Below are 23,395 nucleotides of genomic sequence, written 5' to 3'. Positions count from 1 at the left end.
AGTCTCCAACACAAAAAAGTTGAATAAATATCCATAAAATAATTCGGAAATTCTCGTTCGATATTAAATTACTAATCGCTCACGAAGCCTTGAATCTGTGTCGTACGCGTGGGACCAACAAAATGGTCCTTGAAACGCCACGTTCCACCGGTTGCTTCTTCGTTTCTTTAGCTCTGAATCACGCAGTCAGATAACATCGTTATCTATCGTCATTAAGAACCGCGTACATTGGTATGCGTGTCGAGGCTTTTCGTGAAACGCCTCTTTTGTGAGGGAGCAAAATAAACGGAGAAAGAGCAAAGTACTTCTCACCGTAGCGACGTTTCAGAAGAAACACAATGATCGGAGAATACGTTCCACCGGAAGTGGATTTATCGAGCGTGTGACTGCTTCGAGATCTCGCGGTGCGATCGTTCCGATAACGAACTACTTGAAATTGCAGGAAATTTTCAATTGTTTCAATTGATTGAATGTATTATGCCTCGTATCAATCTCCTAGAGATTAGAGGTCCTTTGCCTTCTGAATTTTAGGTTAATTTAGGGTTAGTTGAGAGCAAAAATTAGAGCAATTACTTGCAAAATTACTTGCGATTACTTGCAAATTTGTAAGTGTTCTAGTTTCAAAATTTGTGAATTTTTCAGTCTTCAAATTTTTTCAAACCTTTCAATTTTTAATTCTCAAATTCCTAGATTTCCAAATATTTGGACTTCCAAATTTCGAGATCTCCAAATTCCTAGATCCTTGGATTCATAGAGCCCGAAACCCCTAGACCCCCAATACTTAGATCTCCAAATACAAAGTTCTTGGACCCCTAAATTCCTACATCCTTAGATCACCAGATCCCCAAATCCCTTGAGCTCTAATTCCCTAGATCCCCAAATCCCTAAACCCCCAAATCCCTAAATCCCCAAATCCCTAAACCCCCGAACCCCTAAACCCCCAAATCTCCAAATTCCAAAATCCCTAAACCCACAAATCCTGAACCCATCCCCAAATGTTTCAGTTCTCAAAAATCCCTAAAAACGAGTAAAGTTTAAATTTAGAAAAGGAAGCAATAATTTTCCTTTGTAACCGAATAATCCTTATCGATTAACGGGTTTAACTCTATCTACGAAGAAGGCAGCACTTCCGACGCGTCGAGCGGAGTTAATCGAATCTCGAATAACTCGATTACCGTCGTCTCAGCCAGAATTACAATTGTAAACACCGACTATCCTCTCTCGCAGGCCAGTGTCTGTTTCCAGCTCTGTTTCTAGGTTTCTTCAATTACCCTTTGCACTCGCGGCCAACTTCGACGATGGAAACTTTCGAAAAGTTTTATTGTCCTCCACTTTCTTGCTTTTCGACCTGTCATGAATCGCGAAGACGTTCGAGTACATTCAACTCTCATCCTCTTACATCTTATCTTTTTATCGAAAGAAATAATATTTAGCCTCTTTGTCACATGTGTATAAACACACGTGTTTTTGATGTGTCAAAATACTTGTGTTATTTTAAACTTGTTATACTTGTTATTTTAAACATTGAACCTCACCCGGAAAACAATATCAGTTATGTTCTGTTATCGGTGAGAATTATTTGAGGGCGTTTTATTATTCTCTGATATCGTATAACATCCATTAAAAATACATATTTTATCTGATACACAGGTACCTTCAAATCACGCGATTTGCAACCCTCATATTCGCGTGTACACGTCTGCTAAGTTAATCTGATACAACACATGTCATATTACCGCACATGCCTTATCAAACACTCTTAGCAACAAACTTGCGTGTTCCTGTCAAAACGAAATTCTCCTTCATTCCACAACCCCGAATTCGTAACGAAAATTCGTAAAGAACATTCGTAAATACATTTCATCCAAAATGAAACATTCCATAAATCCACCTCCATAAATCATCTCACAATTAATCACATTTATCATAAATAACATAGCACATAAAGATCAACCAATTTACCGAAGTAAAAAAGAGTTGTCCCTATTACGATTCAAATTGAATAAGGGTTTCTCGAAGGAGAAAAAGAATCGATTCCCGTCATTGCTGTTCACGGCTCGTCCATAAAATGGAGGCTGGTCGGAGGCCACGTTTTAATCCACGGCCTCGCCATTGTCGGTCGTTCGTCAATTTCGATTCAGCCGGCGAATACTCGATGGTTCGTGACTCGCTGCCTTAAACCGTCCAGCTCGATTGTTCGGCATTCGTGACACGCGTCTCGAAACTGCTTAATTATTTATCTTCTCGATCGAGTATTTCTTCGAGCGTATAATTTGGGGGTCGATGGCGGCTCGTATCGGCCCGGGCGAATCCTCTTTGTTGAACGCCGCGCGAGAAGCGGTTAGCACCGCTTTTCACGGGCCAATTTTTCTTCGGTAATTTATATCGTCGCGTTCTATGCTCCGTGTTCGCAAAATTTCCGCGAGAACCGTAAATTTCTGCGGGGCCCCGGCTTTTTTGACGTACAGTGTAAAGAATTGCAGCTTACCTTGCGCTTTCGGGAGAGCCGAGGAAAAAAACGGCTGGAGGGAAGCACCGGTGTCTTTCGAACGCGGTTTCGTTTCCTTCGCGACTTAATGCACTTGGATATTTAACGATGTAATTTATTTTTCATTCATTTATTTGTGGACTGCTTTAGTTGGCTTTGTGTGACGATATTTCGGGTGGTTTATTTAGGGAGGAGTTTGGGATTGGTGAATATGGAATTTGGGGAGTTATTGATATGGGAAGCTAGGGATTTGAGGATTGATGGATGTGGGAATCTAGGGATTTGGGAGTCGGCTGATATGGGAATCTATAGATAGTGGAATCTAGGCATTTAACGACTTAGGTATTTGTGGGATGTAGTGTGAGGGTATTGGAATTTGAAGGCTTAGGGATTTGGGGCGGAGGGATTAGGTGATCTAGGGATTTGGGACGTAGGGATTAGGAGATCTAGGGATTTTGGGCGTAGGGATTAGGGGATCTAGGGATTTGGGGCGTAGGGATTAGGGGATCTAGGGATTTGGGAACCTTAGAATTAGTAAATCTAGGGATTTGGGGAGATAGAAGTTAGTACATCTAGGGATTTGGGGACTGTGGAATTAGTGAATCTAGGGATTTGGGGACATAGGAGTTAGTAGATCTAGGGATTTGGGGGCTGTGGAATTAGTGAATCTAGGGATTTGAGGTCATAGGAATTAGGAGATCCACGGATTTGGGGGCATAGGAATTAGGATATCTAGGGATTTGGAAACCTAGAGATTAGGAAATCTTGCAATTTGGAGATTTAGAGATCAGGAGACCTGGGAACCAGAAGACCTAGGAATTTGGAGATCTAGAATTTAGGAGATCTAGGGATTTGAGGTAGGTCAACTTGGAGATCTAGGGATTTGAGGTAGAACAACTTGGAGATCTAGGGATTTGAAGGTGGGAATACTTGGAGATCTAGGGAATTAGGGACTAAGAAATTCCCGAGGTCCAGGGATTCCAAGCTAGGAATCCTGAAAATTTATAAATGTGAAAATATCTGAATACTAACATTTGCAAATCTCAAAAATTAAAAATCTCAATTCAAGAAAAAATTTAGATGATTTTATCACATTCACTTCCTGTAAATTAGAAATTTTAACTTGTATATTAAAAAATTAAAAATGAACAAACTCACATGTATGTCCTATCTATCTAACGTCTAAAAAAGCACCCTTGTAGCTTGCAAGTAGTAAATTCTTCCCTCGTCCCTCCGATGAAATTAAACCAAGAAAAGTTTTTTACTTTGTTCCTTGCTTACTCAGAGTCCCTGTTTCGATACCCCTTGCAGCCCCACGCTGCTCTCAATGGCAAAGTTTCACGAAGAAACCTTCGAAAAGCGAAAACCCTACGCGTTAAAGGTAACGTCATCCCTTTTGCCGTTTATGACCCGACACAACCAAACTCGATTATTCCCCGTGAAGATTTCCTCGCCGTTGTAACTCTCCACTACCCTATGAAACTGTACACCGCACAGTGGTCTTCCTTTTGAGGATCGTTTTTTCCAAAGGCATCGAGCCGACCACGGTTATGTGGGTCGTTTGTAACCAGTTCCGAGGTTTTTTCACGGGTTGGCAGGTTGCGTGATTTAGTGACTACAGCAGGTGTTTCTTTCGAGGAAAATAAAGGAATAAAGGATAATTTTTTTGGGGGGGGAAAATTTTACGTAAATTAAGTCAATATTTTTTTGTCAAGAAGCCAAGCAATTTTGTCATTTTTTTTGTCAAGAAGACTATGATTAGTTAAGATATTACGAAAGAGGTATTTATAGATGTACTGTGTATACCGGTCCCTTTGATCTTTTTTTCTTAATAGCTTCATAGCTTGAGGTGACACCCTGTGTGCCATAAAATTAATTCTTAATTGTTTCCAGTGGCTTTCCTGTATCTCACGCGACCAGACTGTACATACCGTGTCTCAGAAATTATCAACACTTTTCAAGAAATAAAATAAAATACAGTGATACTTTTTATACTTTATTTCGTTGTTTCGGAAAGTTGAATCTGAGCATTCTTCAAAGTACTTGCAAAGTCAATTTGTTTTCAACAAAAAGAATCACAGCTCATGTGTATTTGTAATTTTGACAATTAATGGACATGGTACATCAATGAATATAATTAATAAATGTAAAAGAAAATAAATGTGAATGGCACTAAATGTAAAAGAAATAATATTCAATACAATGGTACTATATGGGGCTATGGTGTATCTGCATGATCCATGTGATTTTTAATTGATGAACTTAAAAACGAATCAAACATTCACATACCTTCACAAATCCCTATATTTCCAAATTTTCAATCTTCCAAAATCTCCAAATCTGTAAATTTTCAACCTTCTGAAAGTCCTAAATCCCCAAATTTCCTCATTTTCAAATTTCCAAATACTCAAATTCTCAACCTTCGAAAATCCCAAAATCCCCAAATTCTCAATCTTCCAAATTTCCCAAATCCCCAAATTCCCAAGCTTCCAAGTTCCCAAAATCTCCAAATTCTCAATCTTCCAGAATCCCCAAATCCCCAAATTCTCAACCTTCCAAATTCCAAAAATCCCCAAATTCTCAACCTTCCAAATTCCTCACAATCCCAAATTCCCAAGCTTCCAAAATCCCCACAGTCCCAAATTCCCAAGCTTCCAAAATCCCTAAATCCCTAAATTCCCAAGCTTCCAAGTTCCTAAAATCCCCAAATTCCCAAGCTTCCAAGTTCCCAAAATCTCCAAATTCTCAATCTTCCAGAATCCCCAAATCCCCAAATTCTCAACCTTCCAAATTCCAAAAATCCCCAAATTCTCAAATTTCCAAATTCCTCAAACCCCCAAATTCTCAACCTTCCAAATTCCAAAAATCCCCAAATTCTCAAACTTCCAAATTCCCCAAATCTCCAAATCCTAAAATTCCCAAATTCTCAGTCTTCCAAATTTCCCAAATCCCCAAATTCTCAATCTTCCAGAATCCCCAAATCCCCAAATTCTCAACCTTCCAAATTCCAAAAATCCCCAAATTTTCAATCTTCTAAAATTCTCAACCTTCAAAAATTCCCAAATTCCCAAATTCCCAAATTCTCAACCTTCGAAAATCCCTAAATCCCAAAATCCCTTAATTCTCAAACTTCAAAAATTCCCAAATTTCCAAACCACCTAAATCCTAAAATCCCAAACTCCCAAATCGCCTCCCAACATCCCAAAATTCCACAACACAAATATCCCCTAAACTTGCTAGAATATCCCATTTCTAAAAGTTCCCTATCGAAAGATTTATAAAGACGATTCCGCGTAACGCATAACAGTAGTCTGCATTTTGTGGAGTGCATCGATGACGTCAGGCACGGAGCATCGTTCTGGAACAGCTGGGGCAGCTTCTTCGAAATAAAGAGGAACGGGGCCAGCGTTAGGGAACGAACGCTTCCTGACAGTTTCCTGCGTAGGTCGTCACATTTACACCGGGTCTCCCCCGTTTTTCCACGCTCGATGAATGACTAAGACTGCTCTTAAAATTCGTGCCATTTCGTGCGCTGCTGACTCAAAGGATGAGACAGGGATAACGCCGGCTATTTCTGCACCTAGTTGCCAGTACAAAGGGGAGGCAGAATTATGAACGGCGCTTTAACTCCGACGCGGTGACGGTCGTCGTTGAATTAATTGCGGATATAATGATCGATCGTTGTTCGGAATAATCGACTTAAAATTCAGTGGAATTACTGTGACGCTTTGTGCAATATCGTTTTAACGATATTTTTGAGATGAAGATAAAATGATACTTGTCTTAGGTTCTTTAGTTTGGATTGCAGATAGATGCTTTTGTGGAGATGAAGAAGTGTAGTAATTATTTTATGATTCAACCCTTATATTGTTATGTTATAAATTATATTATCAATTTTATATTATACGTATCAGTATATATTATATTTATGATATTATACGTATCAAACCTTGTGTTAAACGCTTATGTTCTTGCTTTGTTCATACGTAGCCTCTTTAGTGTCAGTAACCTCTACTCACTTGTAGAATTTGTACACTCTACTCATATGTAGAATTTGTATACCTCTCTAAAGAAATTTTAAAATGCCAATTCAAGTTTATAATAACACATACGAAAGTCTCTAAACTAATTAAAAGTAGCCCAACACCCACCTTAAACTTTCTCAACTCCATCTTATCCAAACTTCCTCAACTTGAACTTTTTGAATCGAGAAGAGATATTTTGCGCGAAACTACAAACTGAAATTTGAAATTTTAATTTCGTACTTTGTAGTCGAGGAATTTTGTACGGAAGAGATGTGTTGAAAGCGGGTGTAAAATGGTGAGATGTGGGTATTGGGATTCTGGAGCGACCAAGAGGGGAATCAATGGAGCAGCGAGGATAAAACGGTTTACACGACCAGTGACCGCTGTTATGACGCCAAGATTGCAGTAATAGGCGAAACAGAAGGTAATTTGACGGTTCCGTTTCGAGTTCATTTCTTAATGGAGTGACGGGTCAGGAGTGGTCAGCAGGAAGTAATTGCAGTCCCATCGCCGCACCCTGTCCTCGATCGTTCTTCGTCACGCGATCAGCCATCTTTCGTGTAAAACGCGATTTCAAGCACGATTTCGTTCACCTGCTTTGCATTTTCTCTGTGAAGGCACTTCGTTGATACCTCTCAAGTTTACCGAACACTTAGCTCTTTTCATTTCTTGAAAAGCATTGTTAACGATATTTTTGAGATGAAGTTAAAATGATACTTGTCTTAGGTTCTTTAGTTTGGATTGCAGATAGATGCTTTCGTAGAGATGAAGAAGTGTATTAATTATTTTATGATTCAACCCTTATATTGTTATGTTATAAATTATATTATCAATTTTATATTATACATATTAATATATATGTTTATCTTAGGCGTATAATTATAAAATTGTTAAGGGGTCGATCTCATGTATGCACGAAATTAATATAATGATAGAGTATTTCAGTGGAATTCATAAGACATAAAATTTCATAGACTGCATACTCAAGGAAATACCACAAAATTATACAATTTATATTAACGTTATCTTCAGCTATGTATGCTAACAAATATTCAAACTCAACATATACTTACAAATTCATATACACGTACAATATACATACAATAAATGTAGTTCCAAAGAAAATAATAATCACAAATTTCCTTAGAACCAAATATTTGATGCAAACAGTTCAGCATGTGTGACAGAAACGCACCATTTTCGAGAATAATCCTGGAATTAAATTTCGCTCACGATTTAGGTGTCTCCCAAAAGTGCCTAATCTTCCCGGAAAACAATTTTAACCGTCCATTAGAAACGCGTTCGTTTGAATGGGTAAATTGTGTCCGCATACAGAAGCTTCGTTTTATAACGTTCCTTTATAAGAATACAAGAAACAGCCATGTAAAAAGTGTTGGCACGCGTTTCGACGAAAATGGAGGCGGAAAGGGTGCCGCTTGAAAGGAAAACTATACAGTAATCGAGCACTAAGATCGAGAAACGGTCGACGGTTCTCGTAATTTTACGAGGGCACACTGGCCTCATTGTTCTCTTCTAATGAATTCCCTGACATCGTTCCACTTCTTCGCGTTAAATAAACGTTTCGTTTTGGTATGGGCAGAGGTGTCTGTATCTGGCGGTCATTTATCGGTACTTTAGTGGCGGAAGGATGATGTGAGGGGGAGCTTTGGGAGTCTGGGGAAGTTGGGGATTTTTGATGGTTGAGAATTTGAGGATTTGGGAATTTTGAAGGTTGAGAATTTGGGGATTTGGGAAATTTGGAAGATTGAGAATTTGGGGATTTTGGGATTTTGGAAGGTAGAGAATTTGGGGGTTTGAGGAATTTGGAAGTTTGAGAATTTGGGGATTTGTGGAATTTGAAAGGTTGAGAAATTGGGGATTTGGGGAATTTGGAAGGTTGAGAATTCGGGGATTTTGGGATTTTGGAAGGTTGGGAATTTGGGGATTTAGGGATTTTGGAAGGTTGAGAATTTGGGACTGTGGGGAATTAGGAAGGTTGAGAAATTGGTAGTTTGAGAAATTTGGAAGGTTGAGAATTTGGGGATTTTTGGAATTTGGAAGGTTGAGAATTTGGGAGTTTGAGGAATTTGGAAGTTTGAGAATTTGGGGATTTGTGGAATTTGAAAGGTTGAGAAATTGGGGATTTGGGGAATTTGGAAGGTTGAGAATTTGGGGTTTTGGAAATTTGGAAGACTGAGAATTTGGGGATTTTACGATTTGGAAATTTGGGGAATTTGGAAGATTGAGAATTTGGGGATTTTGGGATTTTGGAAGGTAGGGAATTTGGGGATTTGGGGAATTTGGAGACTTCGAAAGTTGGAGATTTTTTAAATTTGTGAAATTTGTGAAATTTGGGAATTTGCTGAATTCAACAACTGAGAGATTGAGAAACTGAAAATTTGGGGATTTCAAAATTTAGAAATTTGAAGACTTGATCCATAAAAATTTGAAACTTCTAAAATTTGGAAATTTACTCCACTAAGTGTTACTTCACAAACCTAACCTTCCTAACCTAACCTCCCTAACCTAACCTTTCTAACCTTCCTAACTTAACCTTCCTAACCTAACCTACCTAATCCTCCTAACTGAACCTAAACATTTTAACGATACTAACCCACGAAATTATCCACAATTCTGTAACAAAATCAACATTTACCAACAACGAAATTAATTAACCACGCTCCCATGTTAATCCACGCTCGCATCTCGGAAAAAAACACAGCATACAAAGAACGGTTTTCCAGCTGAGAGCTCAACTATGGGCGAGTTCAAGGCGAACCTGTCCCCGGTTGAAATCGAGCTGGGGAATTGCGTTGGAAACTTGCGATGTCGAGGAAAAATGAACGAACCGAGAGGCTTCGAGTTACACTCGAGACTCTAGTAAGCTTGAGACCGTTCTAAAGACGCGACTGCATACTTGTGTGAGTCATCAGCTCGCTAATGAACGTTTGAAACGGTAGCTAGAGGCTGTTTAACGACTTTGTTCCTGGTGTTTGATGAAAACCTCGTAAAAATAGGTGATAACGTTTTTCTCGAAAAAGGGAAAGTGGAGAGGTTCGGTAACGTTAGATATACTTTTATGAAAAGAATAATTAGAAGCGTTGATTACCGAGTACTTTGAGTCAGATTTATTTTTATACGTTCTGAGGAACACACTGGGAATAACTGATGCAGTATTATGCGGAGTCTGATACGTGGAAATAGAACTAATTGTGAATGTTGTGGTAGAGGAAGTGTTTTGAGGGAATCAAGGTTATTTTGGAAGGATTTTTGAGAGCGATGTTTTAAAAGATTATAGAGAGCAATATGATAGAACATCCTGGGGATTAATATTTTACATGATTTTTGAGATCAATATTTTACATGATTTTTGAGATCAATATATGACAAGACTTCAGAGATCAATATCTGACAAGATTCGAGACATCAACAATTTTATAAGATCCAGAAGATCAATATTTGACAAGATTTTACTGATGAATATTTCACAAGATTATAGAGATTAATATTTAACATGATTCTAAACATCAATATTTTATTAGATTCTTAAGATGAGTATTTAAGATCCTGCAGGTCAATGTTTTATAAGATCCACATCAATATTTGGCAAGATTCTGCACATCAACAATTTTATTAGATCCAGAAGATCAATATTTGACAAGATTTTACTGATGAATATTTCACAAGATTATAGAGATTAATATTTAACACGATTCTAAACATCAATATTTTATTAGATTCTTAAGATGAGTATTTAAGATCCTGCAGATCAATATTCTATAAAATTCACATCAATGTTTGATAACATTCTACACATCAAAATTTTACAACATCCTAAAGATTAATATTTTACAAGGTTGCAGATCAACAATTCACAGCATCCTGAAGATCAATATCTTCCAAGAATGAAGAAACCTATATCCTTAAAAAGAACAATAATTTAAAATAGTCAAAATTCTAAAATGTTCATAATGTTTATCTCTCTTTGCACATCAAATATAAATCTCCATTAAATAACACCAAATAATATTTTTCTTATAAATACAAGTAAATTATGAAACGCGTTTAATGAAGTAAAGATAAATATTTTCATTATACAGCAAACATATCTACCTAACAGATCAAACAATCGTATACTTTTCAGTCTAACGATAAGAAAGCGCGAGTACAAGCAGATGGGACGGTAATTCACAGGAGCGACGTTGGAGTAACAATTATTTAATTATTCCTAGCGCACTCTTTCCGTGGAAAAAGCTCGTGTTTCTTGCCGGCAGGATCTCGCTGCTAGCGCATTACAATGAATCAAGTCGTCGTTGGTTAGCATCGCTTTAGTCCCCGGTTTCTAAATGGATGTTGTGATATCTCGAGAGAGAGCCGAAATACCCGCAGATAACGAATTTAGCTGCGTTGAAAAGAGGGAAAGATGCGTACAGTCGACAACAAATTTCATTTCTCTAGGGATGTGTGACTATGGGGAAGAGGGTTGAGAATTTTTCGTTCGACGGTTTGGAAATTTTCTGTGCAAGTTTGGGAAGTGTAGGAAGTTGGGAATTGGAAATGTGGGAAGTTGGGGTGTTCGGAATTCTTTTAGCGTGGGATTTGGATAATTAGGAAAATGTGAGTCTTAGGGAAGTGTTGGAGTTATGGACATTTGAGAATTTGGGAAATTTGAAATTTGGGGGTGGAAGTTTGGAAGATTGAAAATTTGGATGTATAGAAATTTAGGGATGTGGAGGTTGGGTGGAATTAGAAATTTGGGAATTTGGACGATTTAGAAATTTGGGAATATGGGGATTTGAACACTTGAAAATATGAGAATTTAGAGATTTGGAAATTTGAGAATTTGAGAATTTGAGAAATTGAGAAATTTGAAATTCGGGGGTGGAAGTTTGGAAGATTGAAAATTTGGATGTATAGAAATTTAGGGATGTGGAGGTTGGGATTTGTGGAATTAGAAATTTGGAAATTTGGACAATTTAGAAATTTGGGAATATGGGGATTTGAACACTTGAAAATATGAGAATTTGGAAATTTGATAATTTGGGAATTTGGAAATTTGGGAATTTGAAAATTTGGAAATTCGTCAACTAAGGAAATGTAAGAATTACGAATACCTGAGAATTTGAAAATTTCGACTCTGGAAGAGTAAGAAATTTATAAGATTGAAAATTTGAAAATATAGAAACTTGGGGATTTGTAAAAAAAAACTGAGACTTGTGAAAATTTAGGAATTTAAAGACTAAAGTTTACGTGTGCTTATCCAAAGAAGCCAAGAGTAAAAGACCTTCTCCCGAAATGCGACCAAAGGGGAACGAAAAGCTCACCGAGAATAGCGCGACGAGAAAGATAAACAAATTATCGAAAATTCCTTCCCCTGAAAAGAGGAAGTTCCTTCGTCGAAAGTGGCGGAAACCATCTATATCAAACATACTCTACTAACCAAAAGTTTCAAATCATTAACCAAAGAAGACAATCTTTTTATGAAACTCTACATCTTCAAAATATAACTTCTACTTGTTCAAATATTAATAATTAACATACTTAAACATTAATGAGATTTTTTGTCATAACGTTTCGTCTGTGTATCGAAAAATATAAATATTAAGGCGAAGCTTTTCTTCGCACTCGTGTAATTTAAGAGTAGACTGTACTATCCCTAATGCAACTTAATGCACTACAGCCATGTTGAGGATAAATCACGCACACCTGTGCACCACGTTGGAACCGTACTTTATTCTCACTCGAAATTATAACGGACTCTATTCTGCTCATATTCTAGGTTTTGATTAGGTATCAAACATCATTTACAACAAAAAAAGTTTCAATTGAACAATTAGCTCTTGTAAACACCTTAGCCTCATGCGACAGCTCGTGGGTTAACATCAGTACATGGTCGAGTATGTGTTAGGACATTATACATACACACAGTGACTAAACTGCAGATATCTCCGCAAACAGTATCTTCTAGTGATTTAATTTGTTCCGAGAATATACTAGGAAGCTTAACTTGTTCATTACGGAAACTTTGTTTTGAATTTGTGTATTTAATTTTATATGCTGAACATGTGTGGCATATGTAATATTTTATTTCTTGTATGTTGAGTATGTTTGAGTGCAATGTGGAGGAGTTGAACTTGCTTTTTTCGGAGAATAAAATATGTGCAACCTTCATACATATATTTGTAGATTTTCAGAATACTTGCATACTCAAACTTCCAAATTTCAGTTTTCAAGACATCATATCCGTCTACACATTTTTCTATTCCAACCAAACTCTAAACCCATTAAACACCTACGAACAAAATTAAAATTAAAAACGCACCTCAGTACAGAATTTCCACCGTTCATACACGTACGATTATGGAATTTAAGCGAAAGACTTTTTCCACCTTTTTCGGACGTCTCTATTCAGCCCCCATTTTTCCTCGCTAGCGGCTTAACGAACTCGAGAACCTCTCCCCACGTTGTACGGCATAGAAAGGGCTCGATATACGAGGGTATTAAGGGATTAGGCTATCTTCACTCGACTTAGTCGAAGGAGCGGCGCGACGTCTCGATTTTTGTCGTTCGGCCACCGCGCCGCTGACGAGCAAACTCCTCGAAAACAGCTTTGACTTTTACTGCACACAATGGCCTTTAAAAGCGACGGGGTAGGAGGAGAGTCGTTTGTAGAACGGGTTGGTCCGCCTTTTACCTTCGGGATTCACGGTTAACTCCCTCCTCCTCGAAAAATAGGATTCTAGGATATCGTCCCTTCGATTTACCGGCTCCCAGGCTAGAAAGAACGCTTCATCGATGCAACACGGTTCACCAGCCACGTTTTCTCATGGAAATTTTGACCTCCCACACTTATACACGGTGGCGGGTAGCGAAGTCCAGAAAAATTTACTTCGTGGAAAATATGAACCTTGAGGAGGGCAGTTTTCTTGATATTTAGGGTCTTTTGGGGTTAGGAAATATAGGGAGATGGAGGTGGGATGGGAGGATACAGGAATTTGGATGCATGTGAATTTGGGAACTTGAAGATTTTGGACTTGGAGGTTTGAGATGTAGAGATTTGGGGATATAGGTAGTTGGTCAGACAGAGGTTTGGGTCATTGAAATTTGGAGACATAGGCGTTTAAAGATCTAGGATTTTGAAGTCTAGATATGTGGAAATTTAGGAAGAGGTCTGTAAATTTGGGAACATCAACCATAGAGGTTTAGGAATACGAAGATGACCAGATTTGGGGACATAGGTTTGTGGTCAAATAGAGGTTTAGGCTCATTGAAATTTGAAGACATAAGTGTTTCAAGATTTAAGAATTTGGAGATCTAAGTATGTGAAAATTTATGAATTCGTAGGTCTGTAAATTTGAAGACATCAAGATTCAGAAGTCTAGTTCCATTTCCACCATTAACCGACTGTAACAGCTACACATAATGACTCACGACTACTTTATAAAAAGCACAAAGTGACCCTTGACATCCCTCAAAAAATTCTTTTCTCTCTTCCACTGTATCAAGATGTGAAGCTCTATTTCCATTGCAAAGATGGAATTGTATAGCAACAATACATGCGAATACTTGATAGCACGGCTCACACTCTCAACCCATTATACATGTGATAGCAATCACAGGTCGATGGTCGAACTTCCATCGTTATTTTTATATTCTCAGGCTTTACAAAACTAAAACACTAAAACAAACATTTTCTGAGATTCTAAGAAAACTACTGTATGGAACAAATCTACAATTATAGTATTATGTTAATGAACATAAAAGCATGTGCAACATGTGTAACCATATGCAACTACATATGATGCTTCTGTGAATAGTTACAAAAGAAGAGTAATATTTTTGAAAAGCTACAAAGAACTTTTGTAGAATCAGCATGCAGAAGGTAGAATTTTAGTTATTTATGTGGCCGATTACTAGACACCCTATATACCGTGTTTAGACGTTAGTCCAGCAGGGATTTTCCGGACGATGGTGTTTGCGCGAGCGAGGTATCGCTGGAAAGCGGTCTCGAAGCTTTTCCAAACTGTTACACGGGTGCTGGCGCTTCTCTTTTTGCAAAGATAAACTTTGCAACGTCGTGAATATAAATCACCGGTGTGGCGTGGGAAATCCGGGGAAAAATGAGACGCGACCAATCCGAGCGACAGCCGTACTCCATTTCCCTGGCCTTTTTACGCATTTTTTGGAAAAAACATTTTTCCTCTGCTTCCTACATCGTGCTTCAATTCCGTGTATAAATGACAAAATTTTCTAGTATTCTTGATCTCTTACTTTGACTATCACACCTCTTTCTAAATCTATTTTTACGAAACTTCACCATTCTTGAATATTTGATCTAACCTCAAATTTGAACGAAACTTTCTTTAGCAGTCGAAAATTATTACTGCAATTTTTAAGGTTTGTCAGATACATTTAACAATCCTTAATTATTGGTACTGAAATCAAGGTTTAATCCTTGCGGAAAGATTTGTCATAATGTCACGTGTTCTAACAATCTTGCAAAATTATGGAAGTGGTCGTCGAATCCTTAATTGGATAATTTTTGTACGTGACTCACTTTAGAGAGAATCGACGGAATTATTACTTGGCATAGTGCTCGAACGTTTCATTAAATTGTGTTGACCAGCGAAGCAGGGATAGCCCGGAAGCCGACGTCAGCGGAAGTACTTTTAAAGGTAACCTGTCGTGGACTAACAATTTCTCCTTCCTCTTTTGTTTTCTCTTTCGCCGAAAAATGTCATTAATATTCCACTCAAAACTGATGCCTATCTAATGACCCATCAGGTGTATATTCCATGACACATAAATTTTGATAATTAGGTATTTAGTGGTATTTCAACTGTACAGGATCTTACAAAATTAAAGTTAGTCTTAATAGTTAGACTGGGAAGTACAGCTGATATTATTTATACAAATTGACTCTTGTCAATATTAACACATAGTCATTGACATAAATTTTGTCGTAGGGAACTTATTATCTACCTTCATAATTAAATTTTTCAACCAGGTATTTTATCATTTTATTCTTCTTCAAATGTATGAATTTAGTTTAATCATTTTATTCTTCTTCAAACGTGTGAATTTAGTTTAATCATTTTATTCTTCTTCAAACGTGTGAATTTAGTTTAATCATTTTATTCTTCTTCAAATGTATGAATTTAGTTTAATCATTTTATTCTTCTTCAAATGTATGAATTTTGTTTAATCATTTTATTCTTGTTCAAATGTATGAATTTAGTTTAATCATTTTATTCTTCTTCAAATGTATGAATTTAGTTTAATCACTTTATTCTTCTTCAAATGTATGAATTTAGTTTAATCACTTTATTTTTCTTCAAATGTGTGAATTTAGTTTAATCATTTTATTCTTCTTCAAATGTATGAATTTAGTTTAATCATTTTATTCTTGTTCAAATGTATGAATTTAGTTTAATCACTTTATTCTTCTTCAAATGTGTGAATTTAGTTTAATCATTTTATTCTTGTTCAAATGTATGAATTTAGTTTAATCATTTCATTCTTGTTCAAATGTATGAATTTAGTTTAATCACTTTATTCTTCTTCAAATGTATGAATTTAGTTTAATCACTTTATTCTTCTTCAAATATATGAATTTAGTTTAATCATTTTATTCTTCTTCAAATGTATGAATTTAGTTTAATCATATTATTCTTCTTCAAATGTATGAATTTAGTTTAATCATTTTATTCTTCTTCAAATGTATGAATTTAGTTTAATCATTTTATGTACATGTCTAATTTCTTAACAATTTCTGACATGTCTAATGCCACAATGCTATATCATTTTGACTCCTATCTCAATGAAAGAATCAACTAGTACCTTAGTGAAGTGTTCCTCAAAATCATTGCCTCTGATCACGGAAGAACGGCCAGTAAATGTGCTGACATCGATAAAATTCTTCAGTCTATACTTCTAATATTACTGTATAACATTGTCATTTGTCAGAGAAGAAGGTTTAAGTAGATTCTGAATAAAATCACGTCCGACCCTCAACGGAAACGAAGAAAGGATGCGTGGCGCAGTTAGCGCTGGTCGACAGACATGGATATCTCGTTATGTAATGAAAATGTAAATGCGAAAAAGGATGCGTACGGGGCATGTAACCTTGGATGAGCTCGATACAGATATTCCCGGTAATCGCGTGCGTTTCAGCTCCGTGATTCATTTTTCACGAGGAACAGCGGAACGTTTCTCATCGCGTATGCACTTTCCGTTCGTTGAATTAAAAATTACTTCTGGGGACGATTAACATTGATACGGGGACCGTGAATAAAGTGATCGCGGAAAATTCTACCGGGAATTTTTCATCGAAACCATTCAATTTGAACGCGGTCAAACGGTAACTTTGTCAAATTGTTGCGATCAGATTAAAAAGATAACGTGTCGTGTATCAACGATATTAATAATCGCGAAATACCCTTGTTTGTTCCTAACACGAATAGTCTGATTATGCTTTTATCGGTACAAAATTTCATCGCCATATTTTATTACTGAGATACATATTTATGATTGTGTATATTTATGCTTTGAAGCTTGCAAAACGTGGTATGCAAAACGTTACAATAATAAAAGTGATTATAATAAAGTAACACTTTTCAATATATTTTCGGTTGTAATTGCCAATAATATACATTTACGAACGTGACCTGATTGGGCCGCCATTTTGTGTAGCCATCTGACTAGCAGCAGTGTGACTCGATACTCATTTATGATCTTCTTGTCTACTTAATAATAAAAAAATGTACGCACATTTAATACTGAATATCAAATTTAATACTTAAATATCAAATATAAATATTGTATAAGAAAATATCGATATATTTTAAACAATATATATATTTTGAAAACTTAGAAATAATCTGCACGAAAAAGATTTCGCTTCTCATTTCTCCGTTCAAGCACCAGATAAAAGATAATTACAAGATGACTTACGAGTACACGAAAGAATTTCGCTCGATATCGAGAATTCGCAATATCAGGATCAACGATCAGAATGTTAATTGCATCACGCGATACTTTCCCATTTCCTTTTCCGCTTTCTCGTTTTCCACAACAATTTAAACTAGCAGAAATTCACTTGTTGATTTTAAAACGACAGGGCAAAAGGCTTCCGTTTCATTATGTAAATTTTTAACTATTTAATTATTATTCATCGCCGTCACAGTCGTAACAGGCAAATTATTCCGAGAAATTATACCTGGGGTCAATTAAAATTCCCCCGTCTACTCCAGCGTCATGTAACAGAGAAAGAAAGGAAAATCCTGTCGGGGCGATATTTGCAATCACATCAATTTCATGACAGAAACCAAACGATTTAACCTGTCACGTTGCAATTACGGAAAGAAGAATGTTTTCGAATATCTGCAACGTGCTGAATTACTCCGGTAATTTGTTTCGACTTCGACACAATGCCTCGAGTTGCTCGCGTTCCTCGAGTTTCTGAGCTGCCTCGCAATTTCGTGTAATTTCTTAACGAAATATAATTGCATCCCAAGGATTCTTCACGCTGTAATATAATCTTTTAGATCGAAGCGCCATTGAAAGCTGAGAATGAAATTACGAAGCTAATAGTGATGATGCTATTTTCTTAAGCTGAGAATTAAATTACAAAATGTAATGATAGAAAGAGTATTACTAGATAATCATTGGGGTATGTGAAGAAAATTCGAGTTGGAATTATTATACTCAGGCTACGAATTCTGAACCAACCCAACATTTTTCACGATTTCCAAAGAAGCTTTAAGGATTAAAATGCCTCTCCCTAATCCGCAAGAACCAGTTTAAACCGAGAATACCTCGTCAGTCCCGACACTGAAAGCTGCGGTTGATTAAAACAAAAATTGTATTCTAGCATTATCTACATAGTCTAACAATTACTGCAGTCACACGTAACCGTCTCGTCACAAGACCGCGAAAATATTTCTGAAATCTTAGAGTTTATCTTGTGACGAATAAATTTCACATCTCTTGTCATAAAAATACGAAGCTAATAATTAACCTTCTCTGTTAGGACGTAGAACTGCTCGAAGGGACCATTCCATCGGACGTGATGGAAGTAGAAGTCTCCCACTGCCGAGTGTTAAGGATCCAATCAGGCGCGTTCGCGGATGGTTCACCGGTGAAACGAGTCCACGTCTCAGGGATTTACAGTTTGGTAGCCAAAAGACAGGCCTTTCTGAATCTAAGCGCACCCAACACGCATCTGGAGGTGTCCGAGTGCGACAGCGTGATTCTGGAGAGTCACGCGTTCAGGAATTCACGGGGGACCCTCAGCGTCTCGATATCCAGGTGCAGACACGTCGGCATCAAACCGAACGCGTTCTCCAGGCTGCTTCTGATCACCGTCAGAGAAGTACCCACCCTGGAGCTGTCCAGCAACGCGTTCAAACTCGAAGCTTCGCAGCACGGCAGGCATGGACCAGCGACCAAGGTGAATTACCTTAAAATTCACTGCTCGTTTACTTCGTTTACTTAGAAATTTGTAGTTGGGTCACGTAGTCCGAGTCCACGGTATTGCGTGGAATAGTTAGGCTGCGGGAATTAATTGCGGGTTCAGTTACGAGACTTAATAGAAAATTAGTGATTGGACTTATGATATATCTACAGTTTGATTGAGTTACCAGAATCAGTAGAAATAAGTGCTTTGTGAAGGCATCAGTACATTGAGGATGTTTATGCATTTATAGTTATCTGTGGATCTTGCAAGCTAAATTTATGCATACCCTGCAGACCTCGATTTATCATGTGATCACCGTGTAAAAGCAAGTACAGTAAGTTCTCGTTATATTGCCCCAACGAAATCTCCCGACAATCTAAACTATGAACCAATTTCCAAAAAAGAAAACACGATCTCTAAATCGTCAATTCGCATCACTGAATCGAATCCAATTATTTCTGATCACTCACAAAGCTCAAAGGGGCGCGCTCAAAGTAGCGACTGTTTATTTTCACGCTCCAATCGATCGACAAACCGTTTCACGATGAACGAGCGCAAGGGTACACATTCGTTTAGGCGAATTGGCGATTTTCCAGCAGCTCCGTAATGTCGATTTTCTAATTCCCCGGTGCAGATTATGTTCCAAAGCGTGAAAATCACGGAGTTGCCGACAGCGGTGTTCCCATCGGCGGTGGCCGAGATACGTATGGACGATATGTGGACGAAGGTGATCCGCAAGAACGCGTTCTGCGCCATGACGATCTTCAGCGTGACCATCAGCAACGCTTCCATACAAGCGATCGAGACGGGAGCGTTCAGCGACAGGGCGTTAATCCAAAGCCTCGAATTTGTCGACGTTAGATTGAAGAACATCGAGAGAGGAGCGTTCAGGGCTGGCCACGATAATCTCACGATACAATATTCAAGGTAATGGTTCATTTCATCTCGATGTAATTAGAAGATAATTTGCTTCCCTAAGGAAATTCAATCTTCCTTGCATAGCTATAGATCGTAGGGTACATTTAGAATTTTAGAAGATGAATTTACGAATACATTATTGCTAGAGCAACTATTCTGCGAATAAAACTCCTTACATGTCAGATGACATTACAAACGTAGTCAACAAAAATAACTGACCGAAGGATACCTAATGATAGACCGAGTTGAATAACAAGTTTTTTCTCGATAAACTAGGTCGCTTATATAAGTCCTTTAATAAAGGTTATTACAATGTTTCCTTCGTAATCGATATAATTGCGAAATCACGAAGTGAAACTCAGCTTCAAATCTACAGTCATTACCAAAAATCTTCGAGTCGTCATTTGTGAATCTTGCATGAACTATCAAAGTCCAATATCGTCTTACGTTTATAGCCTATCAGATGTGGATACGGGAGCCATCGACATATCCGCAGCCACGGTCAGCTTCAACAACAACGAGTTCCAGAGTCTGCACCAGGGTGCCATCGTGTTGCACCAGTGGAACCACATAGCCATCGATTACAATCTGTTCGTGGACCTAGAGACGGACGCGATCAGCGCCGAGGTGGACGCCACATCGGCCCCGAACTTCGAGTTCTCCTTCACCGGAAACCAGATACAAAAAGCTCGGTCAGGATCTCTGAAATTCGCAGCGATCTCTCAGCGAGTGAACACCGCCCGCGTGGGCAACAACTACTTCAAGGAGAAGTGTAACTGCAACCTGGAGAGTTGGATACGGGACGTGACGGGCAAGAACAGCTCCGTGTCGTGGATGATGGACTCGAGCTACTGCGTCGTCGACCATTCGCTAGACACGTGTTTCAATTTACCTCAGGGTTATATGTCCATGGGGAACTTTACGAAGATCTTTTGCATGCCTGGGAATCACATCAACTGCGAGAAGCCGTCCGCGAAACCGGAGTCGAGTGCCAGCCCACCCAGCGTCGGTCCACACGTATATCCCGGACACAAGGGATACTTGGACGTGGAGATGAGCGACTCGGAACAACTGCAACGCGAGAAGAGGATCATCGTGGTGATCTGTGTGATAGCCGTGTTAATAATGCTGGTGAGCTTCAGCTCCGGGGTTCTGTACATACGAAGAAACGGCGTGTGTCCGAAGTTAACATCCGGACACCTGATGAACCTCGCCAGCTGGCTGTCGCCGAGTAGCGGAATGACGGCCGCCACGTCTGCCAGGTCGATTTCGAGGTTAAGCGTGCACGAGTACGCGGGTCTCCAGCCGGAGACCAGGATTCTGGAGGTGGAGACGCAGCCCGAAGCAGCGGAAGAGGACGAGGAAGCCGAAGGACTGTATCCCTATACCGAGAACAAGGCGACGCAGACGTTGCCCGAAGAGCTCACTGAGGAGTACCTGAGGGATCTCAGAGAGAGGCTCAACGATCCTGACAATTACAACCAGGCGAGGGATATGATCGAACACCTGTACGATCTGATCAAGGTGGAGGAGAGTTGCAACAACAACAACGACAGGCAACCGTCCGCCAGGGAAGAGAACGCTTACGACGTGATCCAGCCGAAGCAGAGGAAGCACAGGGGTCCTCCGAAGCCCTGCGTCAGCGTAGGTACCAAGACGCCTTCTTTGGAGAAGCTGACACCTTCCGGTATCCAACCCAGACCACCTCTGACCGAGTACACGGAGCCTCGCGATCAGAGACCCAGCGAACAGAATCACCTCTACGCCGAGCTACCAGGCGACGAGACTGTCCCTAGCACCAGCAGACTCTCCCAGCCAATCCTGGCCACCCTGGCCGGAAGAGCACCGCAACCTTTACCTCCGGACGTGGTGAACGACCACCTGATCAACGACCGCTCGAGCCAGATGTTCGGCAGCCTGAAGACCGGCAACCACAGGCCCCCCGAGAGCCCCAAGCTCGAGTCCAGAAATCATGGCCGTCCAATGAGCTTCCTCAAGGCTCTGGGCGAGAGTATCCTAGGGACCTCGAAGACCAACAACAAGAGGCCCAACTCCTTACTCTGCGAGTACGCCGAACCGTCCGACGCGACCGCTCACCTCTACTCGGAACTACCTGAACCCCAAACATCGACTCCTGCCGGCAAAATGGCTAACAGGCCACTGCCCACCAAACCTGACCAAGATTCCGCGAACTTGGCGAGGTCATAACGATGAACTTCGTCGATTGTCTGTGATAATGTGTCGTCAACGACAAGACTGCAGAGAGCTTTCTCTCGATGTTTTTTTATTGTTCCTCGGGGAACGACCAAGTGTTGCTGACCAGATGTTTGTAATTAAGGTTCCGTGGAGTCGGTGTAAAGGTGAGATCGAGAGGTGTTGTGCAGGGAAGTGTAAAAAGATAGGAAAATTTAAGGACTGATATCGTTGTGTCTTTTCTGCTGGTCAAGTGGAGGGGTCCGTGGGACCGCAACGATCGCGAGGTTTATTTAGACTTGCCTCCAGAGGCCATGGATGTATCATAGATTTCTATATATTTGCTTCGTCAGATATCATTAAAGGAGTATTTCACATTCCTTGACTGACTTTTATTGGAACCTGGTGATCATATTTTCTGCTCCTATATTTCCTGATCCTTAACTTCCACATTTTTCGTGTTCATAAATTGTTAGCGATTGTAGCAATTAAAAATTTATGAATTACTTAGGTGTATCATTCTGTAAGACAGTGTATCATTTAGGTATATCATTCTGTAAGTCAGTACCTCATTTAGGTATATCATTCTCTAAGTCAGTGTATCATTTAGGTATATCATTCTGTAAGTCAGTACCTCATTTAGGTATATCATTCTCTAAGTCAGTGTATCATTTAGGTATATCATTCTGTAAGTCAGTACCTCATTTAAGTATATCATTCTCTAAGTCAGTGTATCATGTAGGTATATCACTCTGTAAGTCAGTACCTCATTTGGGTATATCATTCTCTAAGTCAGTGTATCATTTAGGTATATCATTCTGTAAGTCAGTACCTCATTTAAGTATATCATTCTCTAAGTCAGTGTACCATTTAGGTATATCATTCTGTAAGTCAGTACCTCATTTAGGTATATCATTCTCTAAGTCAGTATATCATTTAGGTATATAATTTCTTAAATCAACAATAAACTAAAGTAACTGTCTGAACCATGAACATGTCCAGCTACCAATGTCTACGTAACTGCTCACCAGTGTTTCAGAATCTTTTTTTACTCTAGTATTCATACTGAACGCGTTAAGTGGCAGAGAAAATGGTAGTCCACATAAAACATCCTATTTCACTTAATCTCCCTTAGAAAAGAATTTAAAGCGTACGAGGTATGAATTTGCAACAGGTGCGAGATTAATACCTGAAGATTCATTTTCTCTTCTGACCATGAACATCGTCGTTGTTCCCACGTCCACGACAATCCTGAATTTGTCTTTCCCAGGAGAAGAGCCTGCAGCTACCGTTGTCTTACATCTACCCAGTTTA

General features: G+C 38.9%; 2 protein-coding genes across 14 annotated transcripts in view; one reads left to right on the top strand and one right to left on the bottom strand.

The window, feature by feature from the left end:
* Positions 1–22,461, top strand: part of LOC100882408 (uncharacterized) — a 41,211-nt gene extending 18,750 nt beyond the window's left edge. For both annotated transcript variants that reach the window (XM_003704660.3, XM_076529741.1), the window contains exons 2-4: positions 18,545–18,964; positions 19,605–19,897; positions 20,344–22,461. In XM_003704660.3, the coding sequence (XP_003704708.3) occupies positions 18,545–18,964; positions 19,605–19,897; positions 20,344–22,096 (2,466 nt within the window). In that variant the 3' untranslated portion in view covers positions 22,097–22,461. The remainder of the gene's footprint in view (positions 1–18,544; positions 18,965–19,604; positions 19,898–20,343) is intronic.
* The window catches only part of hiw (MYC binding protein highwire), a 304,734-nt gene that overhangs the window by 33,615 nt on the left and 247,724 nt on the right, over positions 1–23,395 (bottom strand). The window lies entirely within an intron of this gene.

Source organism: Megachile rotundata, chromosome 3 (assembly GCF_050947335.1).
Source record: "Megachile rotundata isolate GNS110a chromosome 3, iyMegRotu1, whole genome shotgun sequence".
NCBI lineage: Eukaryota > Metazoa > Arthropoda > Insecta > Hymenoptera > Megachilidae > Megachile > Megachile rotundata.
This window is presented reverse-complemented; position numbering and strand designations above follow the sequence as displayed.